This window comes from Mirounga leonina, unplaced genomic scaffold, assembly GCF_011800145.1.
Source record: "Mirounga leonina isolate KUSES-001 unplaced genomic scaffold, KU_Mleo_1.0 Mir_94, whole genome shotgun sequence".
Taxonomy (NCBI): Eukaryota; Metazoa; Chordata; class Mammalia; order Carnivora; family Phocidae; genus Mirounga; species Mirounga leonina.
The window spans coordinates 52275198-52298818 of NW_023270855.1; the positions used below are offsets into that span (position 1 = coordinate 52275198).

General features: G+C 42.9%; 1 protein-coding gene across 1 annotated transcript; it reads right to left on the reverse strand.

Moving 5' to 3' along the window:
* Positions 1–251: 251 nt before the first annotated feature.
* On the reverse strand, positions 252–19065 carry ZNF317 (zinc finger protein 317). The gene is made up of 7 exons (XM_034997383.1): positions 18558–19065; positions 7758–7868; positions 6935–7074; positions 6344–6470; positions 5356–5451; positions 3781–3863; positions 252–3282 (listed from the first exon to the last, which is right to left on the reverse strand). The coding sequence occupies exons 2-7, from the start codon at positions 7786–7788 to the stop codon at positions 1963–1965; spliced, it is 1797 nt and encodes a 598-aa protein (XP_034853274.1). The 5' UTR covers positions 7789–7868; positions 18558–19065; the 3' UTR covers positions 252–1962.
* Between the last annotated feature and the right edge of the window lie 4556 nt (positions 19066–23621).

The window sequence follows — 23621 nt, forward strand, 5'->3', positions numbered from 1 at the left end:
CTAGTGTAGACAAAGAAGCTACTGGGGAGGCCAGGATCATTGCGACTTTTCTGCAGGATCCTCTTTAGCCTGTGGCTTGCATCCTCATGGTCACATGATGGATCTTTTATTTATTTATTTATTTATTTATTTATTTAAAAGATTTTATTTATTTATTTGAGAGAGAGAGAATGAAAGAGAGCACATGAGAGGGGGGAGGGTCAGAGGGAGAAGCAGACTCCCTGCCGAGCAGGGAGCCCGATGTGGGACTCGATCCCGGGACTCCAGGATCATGACCTGAGCCGAAGGCAGTTGCTTAACCAACTGAGCCACCCAGGCGCCCATGATGGATCTTTTAACACTGGGTACTTGATCTCCTTGCAAGGTGAGAAGTAGAGCAAACAGCAAAAACAAAACACGTAGAAGAACCCAGGTAAGAATAATCCCTTTTCTAGCTCTTTCTCATCTGTTTATCGGTCAACGACCAGGCTGAGACAAGGACTGTACTGGCTGCAGAAAACTGGTGAGATTTTTAAAAATAGCACACGTTAGTAATTGGACAAAAGCTGGATTTTCCTGACATGAAAGAGGAGACACTGGGAGAGCAATGAGATGTGTATGTCACTCTTGGCTGGACAGGAGCCCGAGAACATTCCAGAGGATCCATCTAAATGGAAGACACTGTGCGCTGAGCCAATGCATTTGAATTAGACACTCGTAACAAACAGGTATTAAATATACCCACGTTACATGGTATTTAACACAATTCTAAACAGTCCACTGGTCAAGTAAGTTATCCAGAAGGAAATTAACACGTATCAGGAATGAAATTATAATAAAAATACTATATACAAACCTTGTGTGATGAAGCCTAAGCGTTAAAGGAGCAAAATCTTAAAAACAGAGACTACGAATTAACGAGTTAGGGTCTGTTCTCATGATGAAAGACTGATAAATTTCCTATCCACTAGAAAATTCCATCAGGGTATGAATTCTCATAAGCACAAGTGAGGGGGCTGTGGCTAAAATCATCTCAATGTGGGGACTGTCTGCAGTGTGGGTTCTCACGTTTCCTGAAAGAATTACACTTGATTATATTTTTGAAGTTTTAAATAGAAAACTCTCCTAGCATGAGTAACATTTCACAAAAACTGAGGGGCTGTCCCAGGCTAAGTTTCTCAACCTCAGCAATACCCACATTTTGGGCCACATAATTCTTTGCTGTGGGGGCTCCTGTGCGTCGTCATGTGCCAGAAGCATCTCCCCCCACCCTGAGCTTTAACAACTTAAAATGTCTCCGGACAAGCAAAATCACCCCCAGTTAGGAACTGCTGCTGTAGACCAAGGGTTGGCCAAGTTTTTCTGTAAAGGACCAGAAAGTAAGGATTTTAGGCTTTGTGAGTTGCATGTGGTGTCTGTCACACATTTTTCTTCTTTAAAAACGGAACAACTGTTCTTAGCTTGCAAGCCATACAAAAACAGACAGTTGGCCACTTTGCTGACCTCTGTTACAGACCTTCCCACATTCCTACTTTACAGAATTTATCTCTTTAGTATGATTTCTTTCATGAAGAATACAGGGTGAGACCAGTAAAGGTTTGCCCAGAGAGTGAATTTACAGAGACTCTCCCTAGTGTGCTTACTCGTAAGCCCAGAAGGTGCCGGGTGGTGCTAAAGTCATTTTGATATTAAATACCAAGCTACGGTTTCTCTCCCTAGATTTCTCATTTTCTTTAAAGAGCCGAATGTACTCTGATGGCTTCTGCACACCACAGGTACATTTTTGCCCCCAGCATGAGTTCTCACAAAACCCCATAGTGATGAGAAGAAACAGGTCTTCCCCAGCCAGGACACAAACTGGATTTCTCCTGTTACAGGTACTCTTTTGTGCCCAGGTGAGTTCATCAAAGTGCTCCTGCCTTCCTTACGCCAACGAGGCTGCCTCCCAGTCTGAGCTCGCGTGTGTCCCCTAAAGAAGACCCATCACTGGAGCCTCTTCCACACGGATGACACGAAGAGCTTCTCTCCCCGGTGAGTTTTCACGTGACTCCGAAGGGATGAGTGGTCACTGAAGGCTTTCCCACAGGCCAGGCATTCGTAGGGCTTCTCCCCAGTGTGTATCCTCCTGTGCACATTAAGGTTGGAGCCGATGCTGAAGGCTTTCCCGCAATGATCGCACTCGTACGGCTTCTCTCCTGTGTGACTTCTCATGTGTGTCTTGAGGGTCGACTGGTTTCTGAAGGCTTTCCCACACTGCCTACATTCAACACGTTTCTTTACCAGATGAATGCTCATGTGCCTCCTCCGGGATAAATAGTCCCCAAACACTTTCCCACAGGCGGCACATTCATAGCGTCTCTCTTGAGTGTGGATTTTCCTGTGTGTGGTCAGGTTTGAGCTCGCACTGAAGGCTTTCCCACACAGATCACACCCATAGGGTTTCTCTCCGGTGTGAGAATTCATGTGTGTCTTAAGGATGGATTGGTTCCGGAACGCTTTCCCACACTGTCTACACTCAATGGGTTTCTTTACAATATGAATTCTCATGTGTTTTCTCCGTGACAAGAGATCACCAAAGGATTTCCCACATTCCTTACATTCGTATGTTTTCTCTACCATGTGGTTCTTCTTGTGCAAGTTGAAGTTCGACTTCCATCGGAAGGCTTTTCCACACTGCGTGCATTCATAGGGTTTCTCTCCGGTGTGATTGCGGACATGCTCTTTGAGATGCGAGGGATGCTGGAATGCTTTCCCACAGTCGTGGCAAGCGTAGGGTCTCTCTCCAGTGTGTGTCCGTTTGTGTGCAATGAGGTGGCAGCTCCTGCCGTACGCCTTCCCACACTCGTCACACTTGTAAGGTCTCTCCCCAGTGTGAACTCTCGTGTGTATCTTCAGCGAGGAGAGGGTTCGGAAGGCGTTTCCACACTGACTGCAGTCAAAGGGCTTCTCTGTGAGGTGAGTTCTCGCGTGACTCCTGAGGGCAGAGGGGTCGTTGAAGGCTTTCCCGCAGGCACTGCACTCGTAGGGCTTCTCCCCTGTGTGAATTCTCCTGTGCCGCGTAAGGGACGCGCTCGTGGTGAAGGCTTTTTGGCACTGGTGACATTCATGCATTTTCCTCCCATTGTAAATGCTCACATGTTGGGCGAGATGCGACCTGTTCTTGAAAGCTGCCCCACAGTCCCGGCGGCGACAGGGCCTCTTGCCAGCGTGCCTTCCCATCTGCTGAGTAAGATGAGTGCCCATGCTGAAGGCTTCAAACAGGCGCGTGTACTCGGTGGGTTTCTCTCCGAGATGTGTTCTTTCCTGTTAAGAGAGGAGTGCTGACTGAGGCATTTCCCACAACTCGCCACATCCCTACAAATCATCTGCAGTCATCCCCCCACGAATTATTGGAAGTAGAAGCACATCACCGTGACGAATGGCGTCATGATTTGCGGCGCCAAAGCCCTGCTCCTGCCCCATCTGGCCTCTAACAAATAGAAAGGTGGACACCGCCCCCTAAGGCTCCATGGCTGTAACTTTCACAAAGCTTTTCGCACATACGTTTTGTTAACTGTTTAAATCTGAATTGAGCCCCAACACTCACTAGCTGAGGCACAGTTACAGCAAGATTTGGTTGCCACAACTCTAAGTCAAGAAATTTGGGGCTCGGTTTAGGGTTTTCCCCCAAAGCTGTGATACTCAGTGTCCGAAACAGGTGCCTCTCAGGGAAGGCCACTCGCTCGGTTCTTGAGCTGCTTTTCTGAGGCTGCCCCTGTCTTCTCCCCTGGGAGACCTGGGATTATCCCAAGGAACTCTTACCACTGCCACACCGCTGGATGCTTCCTTCCCAAAAATGCCTTCCATGAGAACGGACCACTTGCTTTTAGACGGAGTCTCCCAATCTGAAACAAATTGGTGAAATATTAACCCGGGAAGAGAAATATTAGCTAGAGGAAGAAGATGGTGAGGGGCGCCTGGGTGGCTCAGTTGGTTAAGCGACTGCCTTTGGCTCAGGTCATGATCCTGGAGGCCCGGGATCGAGTCCCGCATCGGGCTCCCTGCTCGGCGGGGAGTCTGCTTCTCCCTCTGACCCTCCCCCCTCTCATGTGCTCTCTCTCATTCTCGCTCTCTCAAATAAATAAATAAAATCTTAAAAAAAAAAAAAAAGAAAGAAGATGGTGAGATGGTAGTGACAAAGATGAGGTGGGGGGGGGGGGAAGAGGAGGGAATTTCTTTGCAATACTAACCCTAAAGAAGGAAAGGTGATGTTAAAGGGGAGAAACCCACATGTTGGGTAAAAATGTCTGCGAACTGTGGCTGTGTGAGGCATCTGGCAGTGACAGGGGAGACATTTAACTTGATTCACTAAGGAATAAATTCTTCAATGACTGACACTGATAACAACAGAAAGAGTATGCCCAGGAATGTTGAGTGGAATGAAAGGATGGGACAGAGCTCATGTGGACATGTCGGATTTAAAGATGACGTCAAGCAATTCTGCTTCTGGGTATTTATTCAAAGGAAACAAAAACACTACCTTGAAAAGATAGCCACACCCCCACATTCACAGCGGCATTATTTATAATAGCCAAGGCAATGGAAGCAACCTAAGCGTCCCTTGAGAGATGAACAGATAGAGAAAATGTGGTATATATACACAATGGAGTATTATTCAGCCATAAAAAAGGGGCTCTTCCCATTTTCGACAAGGATAGAGGGCATAATGCTAAGTGAGATAAGACAAAGGAAAACATACCTTATCTCACTGAAGTGTGGACTCTAAAAACAAAAACCAACCCCCCCCCCCCCCAAAGAAACAGAACAACTGAGCTCATGGATACAGAGAACAGATTGGTGGTGGTTGTCAGAGGTGGTGGGTGGACAAACGGGTGTGAAGAAGGTCAAAAGGTACACGAAAGGTACAAACGCCCAGTTACGAAATAAGTAAGTCCTGGGGATGTAACACACACATGGTGACTACAGTTAATGATACTATAATGCACTGAAAGCTAAGACAGTAAATCTTAAAAGTTCTCATCACAAGGAAAAAATATTTTTGTAACTGTGTAGTAATGGATGTGATTTTAGTCAGACTTACTGTGGTGATCACTTTGCAATATATACAAATACTAAATCATTATGTTGTACACCTGAAACTAACAGTGTCATGTCAGTTATATCTCAACAAAAAGTAAGTAGATAGACAAAAGCAACAAAAGAAATACACACATACGCACGCACACGGGAGAGGACTGTGGGACCAAAGGATTTGTGAGAGAACGGAGAAGGATCATTCTCAAATTTCCCTGGGTGACATTTCCTAGTGGATCTCCCTCCATCCCATCACTCAATACAGCAGGTATCCAGAAGTACCTGCGTCTGCCTGGTGCTTACCGGGAGATGTGGCTCGGTGAAGTGCCCTCTCCTCTGTCCTCAGCTCCTCTTCTTGCTCCAAGTGGGAGATGAGGCTGGGTTTGCCCACCTGATACCCTACTCACGGGGAAAGACACATGTTGAGGGAGGATCGTGCAGAGGACAACCCCTTCCGTTAGGCTGGGGTCAATGTTTTGGTCTTCAGTGTTCTGAAGATGGACAAGTCTGACTTAGGAGCAGCAAAATGATGGTGCCAAATTTCTAAGGAACACAGCGAAAGACTTTCATAAAACACAAAACCACAAAGACCCACACGCTTTGCCCTTCAAAGGAATGAGGATTTAACTCAGAAACCTATGCCCAGGCGCCTGGGTGGTTCAGATGGTTAAGCATCTGCCTTCAGCTCAGGTCATGATCCCAGGGTCCTGGGATCGAGCCCCACATCCGGCTCCTGGCTCAGCAAGGAGCCTGCTTCTCCCTCTGCCTCTGCCTCTCTCCCTGCTCATGCTCTCTCTCTCTCTCTCTCTCTCTCTCTCTCTCTGTGTCTCAAATGAATAAATAAAATCTTAAAAAAAAAAAAAAAGAAACCTATGCCCAGGCGCCTGGGTGGTTCAGATGGTTAAGCGTCTGCCTTCAGCTCAGGTCATGATCCCAGGGTCCTGGGATCGAGCCCCACATCAGGCTCCTCGCTCAGCAAGGAGCCTGCTTCTCCCTCTGCCTCTGCCTCTCTCCCTGCTCATGCTTTCTCTCTCTCTCTATCTCTGTGTCTCAAATGAATAAATAAAATCTTTAAAAAAAAAAGAAACCTATGCCCAAACTCAGACACACATGACAACGTCCAAGGTCAAGGCAATGAACAGGTCTCAACAACCACTAGGAGACACTGTGAGTGGGGCACCAGCTCGGCTTGGTCACAATTATGTTCCAAATCCCCGCAGTCCCTGGGTCACAGCAAGTACTCAAAACAAAAACATCTGATACTCAAACAGAAAAATGATTCCAGCCTTACCCACTGAGGCGAGGTTGCTGTAGTTCTCCAACATCACATCTTTGTACAGTTTTCTCTGAGAAGAATCCAGCAAGGGCCACTCCTTCTCAGTGAAGTCCACAGCAACATCCTGGAAAGTCACTGACTCCTGAATCACCACACACATTTGGGGTCAGTAAGAAACCAGCCTATCTGTGTTCACAGAAAGATGGCTGAGGCTGAAGCCTGGGCACGAGACTCCAAACACAGGATTTTCAGATGGGGTTCTGGGGTCTCAAATGTGTTCCAGAAGCCAGTCCTCAAGGCTCTTCACTATGGGGTGATCCTATCTCTTCAAATTCAAACTCTTGCTAACACGGGACCAAAGCTCTCTAGCTTTGAGCTGAGCATTCTGAGCTCTGTTATGAGAGAAGGACCTGCTACACAAGTTCATTTCCCCTAACCAGGTCCCTGATACCAGGAGAGCCTTACAACAGTCTCTGGCTTTTTCTCCTGTGCCCTGATCAGGCATTGATCAGCCTAGGGGAGGCGCTCAAAGAACTCTAACAAGTGGTGCTGAGGGCATTCTAGGGAAGTGCCTCTCCCACCCCCAGGGTCCCAGAGATCTCATACCTGAGAACCAACACCTGCTAGCATAGGGGGTTCTAGGCCACTGCAAGCAAACAGGTCCACATCCTGAGAAGAGGAATGGTCTTTTGAAGAAGGAGAAACTTCTGACTCCTGGATATAGGCAGGGTCCTGAGTGGACACAGCTGGAGAAGAGCAGATCCATGAGGATTAGAGCCTGCCCGACACTCAGAGATCAGGAAAATGCCCCACACCCACTGTAAGTGTGCAGTGCCAATCCCCGTCTCTCTTTCACACACGCAATGTCTTGTAACGAGCCAGAGCAGCCCTGCTCCGCTCATGGACGGAAAAAGGACGGTGGGCTTCATACCCAAAGTGATATGTGTTCTCAATCAATGAGTGAAGAAATTAAAGCTCTAAGAGGCAGACCTGTTACTCTGCTCAGATTTATCACAATAATAAATGGATAAAAAAAAATAATAGGGGCACCTGGCTGACTCAGTTGGTGGAGCCTGCGACTCTTGATCTCGGGATTGTGAGTTTGAACCCCACGCTGGGTGAAGAGATTACTTAAAAAGGAAACCTTTAATAATGATAATAATAATAAAAAACTAATAGAGGGTTACCCATTACAGTCCTTCCTTATACACCAACCACACACAATCCCTACTTCACCCAAACTCACAAAGACCCCAAATCAGACACAGTCACTGGGAGGATACCAAGACTTTGCTCCCACCTCTTTCCAGTTCCTCCATCCTCTCTGGCAGCCCTCCCTCTGGCCATGCACACCCTTGAGCTCTGTGACGTCCAGGGGCCACTTAAGCTGGACTTCTGAGGGCATCCATTCATCACCCCAAGAACTTACCACGTGTGGGAGACAGACCAAGAGCTGCCATCCCGTGAGAATGAAGTCGATTTGCCTGAACAACAGGGCACTGGTGGCAGGAAGCTGTCACAGGACTCTTGGAGCAGGCATCTGTAGGAAATGAGAAAAGGACTACCAGGAGCAGTCCTGCCTCTCGGGCTCACAGAATTCTGACTTCTGCTTTCCTGCATCTCCTCTCTGGAGCGGCAAGTTCTACCCAGGACCCTGTCACGGGCCTTTCTCTTCCCAGGAAATCCTCCAGGCAATGTGGGGAAGGTCCCTGATGCGCCTCAAGTAAGATTCAGATCCATTCTCCGGGTAATCTGTCCCCAAGCACAACTTGTCTGACTCCCTTACTCGATAAACACTTGGGCTCCAGACTTCTCCTCTTCCTTCCAACTTTAAGGCTCACCATGACTTAAGATGGTTCTAGTAGCCACGAGGATGGTCCACGTAGAACCACGTGTTCTAATCTCCAGTGCCTTTTGGCCGCACACGCCACACCAACACATACACCCTGGCCACGGTCCAGGCCTTGTCATCACTGGAATCAGCTTCACCTTGCAGATAATGACTCAGAGATCTTGCTCTCTACAAAATCTCCTCTATTAACACTTCAAACTCTCACTTGAGAGAGGATTCCAGGCCACCCATGTTGTTACATCTTGCTCCCTAACAGCAAATTCATTTTTTCACCACCCCACCTACCCAGCTGGAAGTCATTATGGATCTAAAACATCAACTACTCTCTGCCCATTATAACACCTACTGACCAAAAGACCGGCCTTGGACGACTCCAACCATTTACCTCCTCTCTGAAGGTACCTGGCAAGACCACTCTGCACACAACCCCTAACCTTCAGTTGCAAAAGGAGCACCTACATTCGAGAAAAGCATACTATGAAACCTGACCTTCCAATCTCTCCAAAACCATGTACAAATCTTGCCAGTTTTTCCTGAATCAAAAACTGTTTTATCATTACTCTTACTTTCACCAAATAATCTTGTTTTCATTTCACAGTAATCTCAACTAAAAAAACATACTTCAGCAAAAGAACTGGAAAATGAAACTTAAAAAAAAAAAAGCCAATTATGATAGCCTAAGACATATAAAATATCTAGGAATAAGTTAGAAGCTGTGTAAGACCTTGACAACAAAAAATGTGAAACACTGCTGAAAAAAAATTAAAGACCTAAATAACTAGGCAGCAATATCACTTTCAGAGACTACAAGAATCATTATTATTATGGTAGCATTTATTCTCCCTGAGTTCACCTGCCAATACAATGCAATCCCTATCAAAATCCCAGCAGGCTTTTTCTCTAGAAGTTTCAAGCCAAATCTAAAATGTACACCAGGGGTGCCTGGATGGATAAGTTGGTTAAGCATCCAACTCTTGATTTCAACTCAGGTTTTGATCTCAGGGTCGTGAGGTCAAGCCCCACACCGAAAAAAAAAAAAAAGATACAAAAAAAGTAAAATGTATAACAAAACGCAAAAGATCTAGAGGAGCCGGAACAATGTTAAGAAAGAAAAACAAATTCAGAGGATTCATACTACTAAGTTCACCACAGTAATGAAGATTACTGTCTACGGCCATACCACCCTGAACGCGCCCGATCTCGTCTGATCTCGGAAGCTAAGCAGGGTCGGGCCTGGTTAGTACTTGGATGGGAGTAATGAAGAGTTACTGGAATAAGTAACAAATAGATCAATAGAATAGAACAGAGTTAGAAACAAACCTACATGTGCACAAATTATTTTCAGTAAGAGAAGAAAGAGATTCAGTAGGGAAAGCAGTCTTAATAAATGGTACTGAAAGAACTCAATGGGTAAAAAGGAACTGCATTTTCTATTATCACTGCATAAGCAAAAATTTTAATTAAAAACTTTTGAAATCAATCAGAAAACAAAAAATAAAACCCACAGAAAATATTTTAACCATCTCGACTTACACAACAGTATTTTAGACTAGATACGAGTAGAATGACTTTCCCCAAATTAAACACCTTTAGTCAAGTAACATCATTAAGAAAATGAAGAGTCTAGGGCGCCTGGGTGGCTCAGTTGGTTAAGCGACTGCCTTTGGCTCAGGTCATGATCCTGGAGTCCCGGGATCGAGTCCCGCATCGGGCTCCCTGCTCAGCGGGGAGTCTGCTTCTCCCTCTGACCCTCCTCCCTCTCGTGCTCTCTGTCTCTCATGCTCTCTCTCTCAAATAAATGAATAAAATCTTTAAAAAAAAAAGAGAAAAAAAAAAAAAGAAAATGAATAGTCTAGCATAAAACACATAGATCAATGCAACAAAAATGAGACCAGAAGTAAAGTCACACATACATAGTCAATTACTTTATGACAAAAAATCTAATAACATACAATGAGGAAAGGACAGTCACTTCAATAAATAATGTGGGCACAAGTACATGGCCACATGCAAAAGAAGGAATCTGGATCACTATCTTACACCACACACAAAAACTAACTCAAAATGGATTAAAGACATGAATGAATATAAGACCTGAAACCACAAAACTCCTAAAAGGAAACCTAAGCAGTAAGCCTCTTGACATTGGTCTTAGCAATTATTTTTTGACTTGGAAACAAAAGCAAAAATAAGTGGGACTACATCAAACTAAAAAGCTTCTCTACAGTAAAGGAAACCATCAACAAAATGAAAAGGCAACCTACCTAACAGAAAAAAATATTTGCGAATCATATCTGATAAGGAGTTAATGTCTAAATATATAAAAGACTCATACAACTCAACAGCAAAAAACCAATCCAATAACAAAATGAGCAGAGGATCTGAAGAGACATTTTCCCAAAAAAGAAATACAGATGGCTAACAGACACCCGAGAAGATGCTCAACATCACTAAACATTAGGGAAATGAAAGTCAAACCACAATCAGATAACACCTCACACCTGTTAGAATGACTATTATCAAAAAAGACAAGAAAATGGGGTGCCCGGCTGGCTTAGTCAATAGAGCACCCAACTCTTGATCTTGGGGTTGTGAGTTTAAGCCCCACACTGAGTGTAGAGATTACTCAAAAAAGAAATTAAAAATTTTTTTAAATTAAAAAAAAAAAAAAAAGGAAGACAAGAGGCTCAGTAGGCTAAGTGTCTATTGATTTTGGCTCACATCCTGATCTCAGGATTGTGAGATCGAGCCTGCTTGGGATTCTCTTTTCTTCTCCCTCTGCCCCTCCCCCCATAGAGCTCTCTCTCTAAAATAAATAAGATCTTAAAAAAAAGACAAGATATAACAAGTGTTAGCGAGGAGGTGGAAGAAAGGGAACCTCATGCACTGTTGGTGGGAATGTATACTGGCACAGCCACTACGGAAAATAGAACAGAGGTTCCTCAAAAAATTAAAATAGAACTACCATATGATCCAGCAATTCCACTTCTGGGTATTCACCTGAATGAAACATTAATTTGAAAATACATCTGCACCCCTATGTTCACTGCAGCATTATTTACAATAGCCAAATTATTTACAATTATTTACATTATTTACAATACATTATTTACAATGGAAATGACCGAAGTGTCCACCGATGGATGAACAGGCAAAGAAAATGTGGTGTGCATGCACATGCACCTGAATATTGCTCAGTCACTAAAAAAATGGAATCTAGTCATTTGCCACATGGATACACTTTGAGGGCATTGTGCAAAGTGAAATAAGCAGTCTTATAATAAGTGGACAGAAAGAAAGAGATAAATATTATATGTTTCACTTCTATGTGGAATCTATAAGAAAAACCAGAAAACAAGGTTGTGGGTAAGAGAACAGATTGGTGATTGCCTGAGGCAGGGGGTGGGTTAAATGGGTGAAGGGGGTTAAAAGGTACAAATTTCCAGTTATAAAATGAGTAAGTCATGGGGATATAATGTACAGCATGGTGACTACAGTTAAAAATATTGTAGTGCATATTTAAAAGTAGGTAGGGCAGGGTACAACAGGAATAATATAGTCCAATTGTACAGTGATAAATGGTAGCTACACTTGTGGTGAGCACAGCATGAAGTTTTACACCTGAAACTACTGTAACAATTGTGTGTTAACTATATTTCAATTTAAGAAAACTGAGGGGAAATCCACTAGGAGAGTGGATCTTTTTTTTTTTTTTTAAAGATTTTATTTATTTATTTGAGAGAGAGGGTGAGAGGAGAGAGAGAGAGAGAGCACATGAGGGGGGAGGGTCAGAGGGAGAAGCAGACTCCCTGCCGAGCAGGGAGCCCGATGCGGGACTCGATCCCGGGACTCCAGGATCATGACCCGAGCTGAAGGCAGTCGCTTAACCAACTGAGCCACCCAGGCGCCCTAGGAGAGTGGATCTTGAAAGTTCTCATCACAACATAAAAAAATCTATAACTATGTATGGTGATGATATTAACTATACACTTACTGTAGTGATCACTTTGCAATACATACAAATACTGAATCATTACACTATACACCTGAAACTAATTGATATAGCATAGTGCTGTATCAATTATACCTCAATTCAAAAAAAAAAGGGCGCCTGGGTGGCTCAGTTGGTTAAGCAACTGCCTTCAGCTCAGGTCATGATCCTGGAGTCCCGGGATCGAGTCCCGCATCGGGCTCCCTGCTCGGCAGGGAGTCTGCTTCTCCCTCTGACCCTTCCCCCTCTCATGTGCTCTCTCTCTCTCTCTCCTCTCACCCTCTCTCTCAAATAAATAAATAAAATCTTTAAAAAAGAAAAAAAAAAGGATGGGATCCATCTCCCAAGGTTGCTGTAAGGAGGAACCCAGGGAAACCATGTGACGTTCTGGAAAAGTGCCTGGCACTGGTAAAGGGCAGTGAAATGGAGGCATCCGGGCATCTGTACTGTTATTAGCTTGCGGTATTGTTGCAAAGATTCAGCAAGTTCTCACCCTACAGGTTTGGATCGGGCTCAGTGATAGAATCCAGGAGTATTCGGGCGCCTGGGTGGCTCAGTTGGTTAAGCGGCTGCCTTCGGCTCAGGTCATGATCCTGGAGTCCCGGGATCGAGTCCCGCATCGGGCTCCCTGCTCGGCGGGGAGCCTGCTTCTCCCTCTGACCCTCCCCCCTCTCATGTGCTCTCTCTCATTCTCTCTCTCTCAAATAAATAAATAAAATCTTTAAAAAAAGAACAGGCAAGCCACAGATTGAGAAAAAATATTTGGAGTACATATACTTAACAAAGAGTTCACATTCAAAGTACATAAAGAACTCCTACCAAAAAAACCCAAAAACAACTCAACAAAAAAGGCTAAAGACACTTCACAAAATATAATGAATAACCAATATAATAAGTTTGTCAAAAGGTACTCAACATCATTAGTCATCAGATGAATGCAAAGCAAAACTGAAGATACTGGATTTCAACCCAGTAGAGTGGCCAAAATAAAAGACTACCAACATCAAATGTTGGCAAGGATGGATAGCTGGGGTTGAAACAGTTCAACTACCACGGACAACAGTGTGCCAGTTTCTTAAAAGTACACTTACCGTTTAACTCAGCCATTCCACCTATCGATATTTACCCAAGAGAAATTTTTAAAAACATGTTACAAAAGACTCATACAAAAATGTTCATAACAATCTGATTTCATAATAACCCCAAACTGTAAACAATCTAAATATCCATCAACCACAGAATGGATAAACAAATTGTGGTGTGTACATTGGAATACTACTGAAGAATAAAAACTACTGAGACACACAACATGGTTGAATGTCTGTCTACAATGTTGATCAACAGAAACCAGACACAAAAAATGTTCTGATTCCAGTTATATGACATCTACAAAATAGCAAACTTATTTAGGTTGTTAGCAAAACTTGTTTATTTCAGTCAATAGAAGTAAAAAAGTGGCTGTCTCAGTGGAAGAGTATGAGATGAAGAGACTGAGAAGAGGAACTTTCTAGAGCAACTGAAATATTCTTCATATTTTTATTTTGTTTTTTTTAGTTAGAGGTTACACAATGTACACAACTGTCAAAAAATTTCATCAAACTGGATCTAAGATCTGTAAATTGTCTTCAATATAAATTATACTTTACCTTAAAAAGTTAAAAGGAGTATTTCTAATTTTTTGGTCTCTAGTTCTACCAAAATTCCTCCCAAAACTGATCTCTGATATTCTCCTCCACTCCTATTACAAACAAGGACGGATATGTCTGCCCTCCCTTCTAATCCAACCTCTTCAGGGTAAATAAATACATAAATAAATTCAAAAAGTAAGGAGAAAGGGGTGCCTGGGTGGCTCAGTTGGTTAAGCATCTGACTCTAGATTTCAGCTCAGGTCATGATCTCAGGGTCCTGGGGTCAAGTGGAGCCCTGTGTCAGGCTCCACACTCAGCATGGAGTCTGCTTGTCATTCTCCCTCCCACTGCTTGCATGCCCTCTCTTAAATAACTAACTAACTAAAATCTTAAAAAAAAGAAAAAAATGTACGGAAAAGGGTGCCTGGGTGGCTCAGCTGGTTAAGTGTCTCTTTTGCCAGGTCATGATCCCAGGGTTCTGGGATCAAGCCCCGCACCAGGCTCCCTGCTGCTCCCCCTGCTTGTGCTCACTCTCTGTCAAATAAATAAATAAATGAAATCTTTTTTTTTTTTTTTTTAAGCCGGTTTAAATGTTAGTACCGGACAGAAAGGATTAAGGTAGAAAGGTTCATAGAGAAAACTGAGGTATTCCAGACTGAATTCAAGAAAAAGCTGTATGTATGTTTTCACATCCTCAAACATATGAAAAAAATAAAAAAGGACAGAACTCTGAGGAGAATGGACAAAGCCACCACCAGAGCTCTCACTAATACAGTGCAAGCAGACAAGTCAATAACTACATGCAGACTGAACAAGATGAAATCACATGCCCTGGCTACTATAAAATCCAACCACAGAGGCACACTGTGTCTCAGAAAATGGCATCTCTCTCTGAAAACAGTGCCAGGAAATTACCAAACAATGCCCAAAAGATAACCAGAAAAATGTCACAGGAATGGATAGTAAAGAAAAAAAAAATCCTAAATAATTCACATGTCAAAGAAGTCATAATATTCAATATTTAGAACTGAAATATAACAAGATACCACATTCTTTGGAATGTGACAGGTGCCCAATGTTAGAAACTGGAAAGAGACATCCCAAAAAAGTAAAAGGAGGAAAACTATAAAGAACAGAGTTATAAAACAGAAGAAGACATTCATATTGTGAAGTGGCTCAATCAAGCCAAAAGTTCTCTAAAAAAAACAAAACTGACAAAATTTTGGCAGGATTTATTTTATTTTTTTAAAAAAGGAAAATATAAGAATGAAAAACCAGATTACAATACAGATGTGACAGACATTAGCAATATAATAAGAACTTTATTAACAACTTTGACTATACAATTTAAACCTCAGAAGGAATGAATGAAGTTCCTAAAGAAATTTTATTCACCATAATGAAATAAAGAACTTAGATGCCCAATTGATGTGGGAAACAAAGGCAGAAGAAAAATTATTAAATTTCCTTCCTATTTACAGACCCTTGACAAGTGCTTGAAACAGGCAGTGACATTCCTCTAGGAACTCAGCTGCCTTGATGTTAATACTTTGCTTAGGGCAAAAGGCAATCTCAGGCCCGACCCCCAGGATCCTGTTAAGTCTACTTCAACATATAAAAATTCCTTTGGAAATTTCCTTTATCTCCTTTATCCCCCAAGATACATGTTGGCAATCATCCTCCAAGCATATGACCCACCAATACACATCTGAAGGGTCTCATGACTGGGGGTTTACTAAACAATAATAAATGACCTTTTCCTAACAATAGGTAGACACCTCAGGATCCTGGAAACCTTGTTTCCAAAATACCTGGGAGGCTTACGCTATCCAACCTGAAAGTATATCATGGTCCACTCCTCATGACCCCAGTGCAGCTCTTTCTGTCCAGGGGTCCTGTCCCCGTGCTTTAATAAAACCACCTCTTTGCACCAAAGACGTCTCAAGAATTCTTTCTTGGCCACTGGCTTCGAACCCTAACACCTTTCTTACATCACTGTGACCCTTAAAGGAACTGAAACAACAGCTCGAAAAATTTCCACAAAGAAAACTCCAGACTTAAATGGTTCTTCTGGCACAGCTCCCTTTTAAGGAAAAAGTGATTCTGTTCTTAGGCAAAATATTCCAGAGTTTAGAAAACAGAGAGAACATTCCCACCCCATTTTATGAGGCTGGCATAAATTTGAAACAGAAAAGGATGACTGCAAGCCAATTTTACTTAAACACAGATCCAAATAACCAACGCACTAGCAGACAGAAGCCAAAAATGACACAATAGTGCCTATCTTTTTCTAGTTATTTACCAAAGCAAATGTAACGAATCATTAGAAAATCAATTGGTTTAGTTTGCAACAATTGTCAGATAAACAAGAAAAGCATATTATTCGCTCATTCATTCAATGCACAACAGTAGTAGCACCTACAAGCCAGCCATTGTTTACAGAGCTTGAGATACACAAAATAAACATATCAAAGTAGATGCTGAAAGGAAAAAAAAATCACTCGTTAAAAACCTGAACTGTTCGGGCGCCTGGGTGGCTCAGTTGGTTAAGCGACTGCCTTCGGCTCAGGTCATGATCCTGGAGTCCCGGGATCGAGTCCCGCATCGGGCTCCCTGCTTGGCGGGGAGTCTGCTTCTCCCTCTGACCCTCCCCCCTCTCATGTGCTCTCTCTCTCATTCTCTCTGTCAAATAAATAAATAAAATCTTAAAAAAAAAAACAACAAACCTGAACTGTTCAAAAGGAAAAACTCTTAAACTAGGAAAAGAAGGGAGCTTCCTTTACTATCTTAAAAAAAGAGCCTCCAGCAAACATAAGGTCAATTCCCCTCCAGGTCAGGAAAAAAAAAAAAAAAGGACTGCCTAAAGTTCGCTATCCAAACTCCATTCAATGCTACCAGGAGTCCCCAGCCTGTCCAGTGAAGTAAGTAAATTAAAACACAAACGATGCAAATGGAAAATAAAAAATTTACCTATTTATTCTATACAGATGATAACACGGTCTTTGAAGAACATTCAAAACACTACACAAAAACGAACCCAAATTCAACACACCAAGCCGTTGGGGAAAAAAAATTCCTAAGCCCTAAAAAAGAAGTTCCTAGGAATAAATCTAACAACAAAACTCTCAAAACTCTCTCTCTCTCACACACACACACACACACACACACCCCTAGGGGCACCAAGGTGGCTCAGTCGGTTAAGCGTCCGCCTTTGGCTCAGGTCATGATCCTGAGGTCCTGGGCTCAAGTCATCTTCGGGGCCCCCTGCTCAGCCCCGAGTTGTCTTCTCCCTCTCCCTCTGCCCCGCCCCCCACTTGTGGGCACGCTCTCTCTCAAATATAATAAAGTCTTAAAAAAACAAAACAACACCCTAAATCCTTTAAAACTTTACTCAAAGGCATTACAGAATATGTAAGTACACAGACATAATATTAATGATAAGACACAATGGAATTATGCCAATATTATCCAAGTTCATACACAGATTCAACACAACTTCAAAATAAAACTCCAGTAGGTGGAACTTTGTAAACTGACTCTAAAATTTAAGCCATGAAGTGCCTCAAAAAGAATGGCTAAGTGTATGTACTTCAACGACAAGATATTTAGAAATCTCTAAATATCAAAGTGTACTTGCATTAATGGAAAAAAGGATGTCTCTGAAAGTACTTAAGAGTGTGAGTCCATTCACAAATAATTACCCAAACTAGGATATGCATTTTTGGAAAAACATATAAGCAGTAAAATCCATAAAGGAAATCACGGGGAAAGAGGAGGATGCAGGAAAGACCATAGGCTCTAGCGGTTTCGTAGTATCTTTCTGGGCCTCGTTTGTAGATTCCCTTTATTGCTGTCCTTTTAAGAGCGTGTTTCCATACTTTCTTTGCAAAGAGAATGCGTGTGTGTTTCCGTATCTTTTTTGGCATATGTTTTACATTCCAATTAAAAAATACTTGAGGGGCACCTGGGTGGCTCAGTCGGTTAAGCGACTGCCTTCGGCTCAGGTCATGATCCTGGGGTCCCGGGATCGAGTCCCGCATCGGGCTCCCTGCTCGGCAGGGAGCCTGCTTCTCCCTCTGACCCTCCCCCTCTCATGCTCTCTCTCTCTCTCATTCTCTCAAATAAATAAAATCTTAAAAAAAAAAAAAAAAAACTTGAAAGTTAAAGGATAAAGAGCCAAGCACGGTAAGATGGTAAAAGCCGCAAAATTTTAGTAATCACAATAAATATGAATGGACTAACTCTCAAGTTACATTAACAGAATGTTGAAGTGAGCTTTCAAATCTAGTTATAGGCTGTTTACATGAGTCAACTAAACTAACAGGTAAGTGTACCGAACACTTTCAACATAAAATTTAACATTCAATACAAAGGTTAAAAGAAAGCCAGTGTCCCGCCATTGATGCTGGAGAAAATGGACCGCAGAGCAAAGGTACTGTCCTCGCCGTCTCCCATTCCTGACCCACATGTCCTGAATTCACCTCGGCCGGGCTTTCCCCTCCACACCCCAAGAGTCCTTTTTTTAAAACCAGATCACCACTGCCTCCCCCTTGTCCTAAACACAGTGGTCCTAAACTTCACTCCTCGCGTACCAGCGTTTCATATCGCCCGTCACAGAGTCTAAAGCACACTCCTCGCCTGGCTGCCTGGCTTCCCGGTCCCAGGTCCCTGTCCCCACTTACTCCTCCCTGCCTATGGGCCTTTCGTGTCCTCGGGAAGACCGAGGGTAAAGGGTTAAGTGAGGAAAGCAGGGCTTACAAGGCTGAGGGTAGAATCGGGTGCAGTGGAGGTCACGGAAGCTGGCGCTGAAGGGACACCAAATTCATACAGCAGGTCCGGCCTGCGGCGGGGAAGCGGAGGGTCCCCAACACTCCGGAGGAAGCCGCACCCCTCCCCTGCCCATGTGTATAACCGCAATCGCCTCCCGGGAGCAATGGCTTCCGCTTCACTTCCGCCTTCTAAATCTCGCGGGACTTCACAGGCGGCCTCTAACTCGGAAGCATGGGGCGGAAAGGATTCTGGGAAATGTAGTTCTCGAGTTTAGACGGTCGTGGCGGTGGCTCCCAGGTGGAGTCTGGCAAGCCCCATTTCCCGACTTCCAATTGTTCCAGTGCCCCAGGACTCAGTTGTCAGGTTTCTTTTCGTCTTCTCGTCGTTCTCTCTGTGGTAGCTGCGAATCTCACCGTTTTAAGTATTGTTTATGCACTCAAGGCTCAAATTTCCATCCACAGCCCCACAGGTCTACCCTGGATTCCAGGTGGTATGAGACTTGCTCTCTCCACTTGGCTGTTTTATAGACACTTTAAAATGCCACAAATCAAACAACTGACTTCACCCTCTCAACCTCAAGTAATAGCAACCCCATCCTTCCACTTGTCCACTGTAAAGCTTGACGACACGCTCAACCCTTTGGTTTGTCGCATCTATCCACGAGGGAATATTCAGTTCTACCTTGACCGTCAACCCAGAGTCTGATCACTTTGCCAAAAAAATGTTTTCCTTGCTCCTGAGTCAAGAGAGGTTGTGGCGGGGCTTGGAAAAATCCGGGTCAGCGTTTTGTGGTCCTCTTTTACAATACCTCAGCCAGAAGGTTAGGAGGCCCAGCTTCCAAGTGCAGGCGTTTATCTGGGCAAGGTGAGACAGGAGGAATGCAAGAGCCATCCACTCCTCCTTCCTAGCACGAGTTCTAATTCCAACTCCACCAAGACAGGCAACTTCAATATGTTGCTTATAGCCTGTCCCTTTTGTATAAATGAGCTGCCTCCTCAATTGTTGTGAGACTCAAACGAGAAAAGTAAGTAATTCTGATTACTCTTTACAGGGACAAGAAGGGGACAGAACAAGCCCACTGCAGAGAGGTGAGCAAAAATGGAAAGACCTAGGGCAGTGGGTGCTTGGGGTCAAGACTGGGGAAACTCCAGAGAGGGGAAAGGGTCACATCTTAAAGATCTGGAGCCAGTACAGAGGAGGAAAAGAGGGAAAAGATTGAGTTAGGACTCAGGCAGGACCTGGGGGGCATAAAAACAGAAATTGAGTATTTAAAATTAGTAAACAATGCTGAGTCAGGATCAGAGTTTGTGTAATCAATGCTGAATCCCAGTAAACTCACAAGGATTAATTGGTGGAATGAATGAAAGGGAAAAATATCACTCATGGGAAAAATATCACTCAGTTAACTCTTCAAAATTAAGAGTAGGAAAATTCTGCAATACTCCTCAGTGGGAAGCTGTTAGGGAGAATAGTACTCTGAAGGTTGGAAAAACTTCATGCACATTGTATTTCTATATAAAGATATGCTTATTGTAGAGAGGTAAAATATTATGTTAACCTTAAAAATGAAACTGCCAGTTATTTTGCCAGCAAAATAAATAAATAAAAAGATTTATGTGGGAATAGCAGAGAATTGCAACCCAGGACAAGCAAGCTAAGGAGTCCACAGAACAAAGGAGACGAATGCTCTTTGATAAAAGAAAGCAGGAGTTGAGAAGGCTGTCATAAACAAAAAGTCTGTTGGAATAAACTGGTAGATTGAAGTATAGTGGCTTTTCATTGGCTGAATGGTGACAGTCTCTCATTGGCTGGGCTGTTGCCAAGAGAGGCAAAAACATTTCATCCTCTTGCTGGGGTAGTAAACTTGCAAGGTGCCTGTCTTCCAGTTTGGTCTGCAATTGGCAACCAGTGGTGCTGAGAGCAACCAACCCCCCCCCCCCCCCGGTTCCTCACCTTCCAGACTCCATTCTGATGAGATTTCCTTTTATTAGTCTTCACAATTGATGAGTTTATACTGGTAAGCATCCCCCTATTTCTGTAAATGGCTTTTAGTCAGTCATTCACACTGCCTAGAGAAGCTGGAAAAAGATAAAGTGGACTTTTATATATTTATTTTTAAAATTGTTTGTTGAAATATAACAAACATGCAGAGAGTCTGTGAATAAATTTTAAAAGTGAACACATCTATGCACAAATCATCAAAATGTCCACAAAGGGTACATGCCCATGCAATCGCTACTCAGTTTTTTATTTTTTATTTTGTTTTTATTTATTTTTTACTTTTTAATTTTTTTGCTACCCAGGTTTTTAAAAAGAAAATTACCAGAAACCCGGAAGCCTCTTTCATGGTTCTCCTGGTCACTACAACCCCTCATCCTCCAAGAAAAACCTTATTATGAATTATTTTAACATCTGGCAGGGTTCAGAATACAGCTGCCCTAAAATATGGCACATTAGCATATTGAATATGTTAAGTTGAAGGAATTTGAGAAATGGTAGGTTCAGGAAGGACTCTTACCTTCCCCTGAAGCAGGCCATAAGATGCTCATGTGATAGATGTCTTTTCTATACCCAAAGGAAAGAAGCATCCTTACCTCTGAAGGTGGAGGGACACAGAGAGGAATCCAAATGAAAGGAATTGCTAAATTTCCCTCAGTTTACTACACTTAAAAACTCATATCCCATTGTCCTATCACATTTTCCCACTACTTTCTACTCTTCATCAAACCTAGCATAAAAATATCTAGGTTAACAACTTTGTGTTTTCGTTTCCTTATAAAGGGTCCGGTGCCAAGTAAAACTTAAATACATTTGCATGTTTTCTCTTGTTAATCTGCCTTTTGTTACAGAACCCCAACCAAGAACCTAGAAGGGTAGAAGGGAAGATTTTTTTACCCTCTCCTACACGTCATAGGAGAGTTTTCCTGGTTTTTGAATTTTGCGTAAATAGCATTCAACCCCTCCTTTGGGACTGATGCAAGAGTAAAAACCTGAACGATGCAAGAGAACAGCGCCACCTAATGTATGATGGCAATGACTGCAGTGGGGCAAGGGACCATCTCTTCAGTAAAGCTGTATCCATTCTCATACTACACATAAAAATCAAAATCATTCTAGAACGAATGCAGAAATAAATGTGAGAGGTAAAACAAAAAATATAGAGAAAAATGTGACTTCATATCTTGGAATAGGCAGATATTTCTTAAATAGGAGGCAAAGGAAAGAAAGATTTGATAAACTGGAATGCATTAAAATTAAGAACGGCTCAAAAAAAATTCAGAACTGCTCATCAAAAGACATGATTGGGTGAACATAAAAAAAAATCATTGGGGTGCCTGGGTGGCTCAGTCGGTTTAGTGTCTGACTCTGGATCTTAGCTCAGGTCTTGATCTCAGGGTTGTGAGTTCAAGCCCCACATTGGGCTCCACATGGAGCCTACTTAAAAAAAAAAAAAAAAAGACATCATTGATAGTGAAAAAGCAACCCATGAAGTGGAAGAAAAACATATATCTACAAAATAATTGGTATGTAGACTATGTAAAGAACTTTTACAAATTGACAAGAAAAAGTCAACTCAATTTAAAAATAGGCAAAAAAAAAAAAAAATCTGGACACATCACAAAACAGGATATCCGAATGGCCAATAAATGTAGGAAAGGATTCTTGACTTTGTTAGGGAAGTGCTAAGTAGGTGGCCGCAATGAGATACCACTACTCCCTCAACAGAATGGGTATAAGAAGACTGAAAATACTAAGCGTAGTGAGGATATGGAAAAAGTAGAACTCACGTTGCTGATGGGAGGGCAATTTGGTCTAGTCATATTGGAAAACTAGTGGAATCTACTACAGCTGTACAAATGCATATCCTATAACCTAGAAATCCACTTCTCAAGACAGGTGCAAAAATATTCACAGCAGCAAAAATATTCACTTCTCAACAAAAGACAGGTGCAAAAATATTCACACAGTTTCCAAATTTTGGCTATTAGTAGCCAAATTTGGAAACTATACAAGTGCCCATTAACAGAAGAATGAATAAATTGTAACATATTCACACACCACTAAAGAACAGTGTCACTATATGTAACATTCTGGATGACTATCACAAACATAATGAGTTGGGTAAAAAAGCCAGACACAAATGAGGACATAGTGTATTTCCCTGATACACAAAGTACAAAACAAGCAATGTGTACTGTTAGATATCAGACGGTGATTACCCAGGGACCCAGGGGGCTGGGAGACCTTGATTGCTAGGGAAACAGACGGCTTCCTGGATGCTGATAGAGTTCTAGTTCTTGATCTGGATGGATGCTGATAACGTGGGTGTGACCAGTTTGTGAAAACTCATCCAGTTATATGTATACTATAGTTCAGTAAAAAATTTTAACTAACTCCACTCCCAGTCCCTAAGCTCCACAATTTCCTCATCTCAGAAAATGGCAACTCTTTTTTTTTTTTTTAAAAGATTTTATTTATTTATTTGACAGAGAGAGAAACAGCGAGAGAGGGAACACAAGCAGGGGGAGCGGGAGAGGGAGAAGCAGGCTTCCCGCTGAGCAGGGAGCCCGATGCGGGGGCTCGATGCGGGGGCTCGATGCGGGGGCTCGATGCGGGGGCTCGATCCCAGGACACTGGGATCATGACCTGAGCCGAAGGCAGATGCTTAACAACTGAGCCACCCAGGCGCCCGAAAATGGCAACTCTTAACAAACAATTCAAGTCAAAAAACTTTTGAGTCCTTGACTCCTTTCTTTCTCTCACACCTCAAACCTCAGCAAATATCGATGGTCTACTTAAAAAATATATCCAGAATCAGCCCAGTTCTCACCATCTACACTACTATCTTTTTGGTTCAAGCCTCCTTCAACTCTACCAGATTGTACTATCTCCTGTCTGGTCTGCCTGTGGATAAGAAGCCCTTATCCATACTGAACCCAACCATCAGAGCAATCCTTTGAAAGCTTAAATTGGATGATATCAGTCTTCTGCTCAAATCTCTCCCATGGGGTGCCTGGGTGGCTCAGTTGGCTGAGTGTCTACCTTCAGCTC

Excerpts from the sequence above, each read along its gene's own strand:
- ZNF317 (XM_034997383.1), bottom strand. The coding sequence starts at position 7,788 with ATGGCAGCTCTTGGTCTGTCTCCCACACGTG. Across the intron at positions 7,075-7,757 it reads TGGTCTGTCTCCCACACGTG|CTGTGTCCACTCAGGACCCT; the intron begins GTAAGTTCTTGG and ends GCTCTTCTCCAG. Across the intron at positions 3,283-3,780 it reads CATCCAGCGGTGTGGCAGTG|GAAAGAACACATCTCGGAGA; the intron begins GTAAGAGTTCCT and ends CTCTCTTAACAG.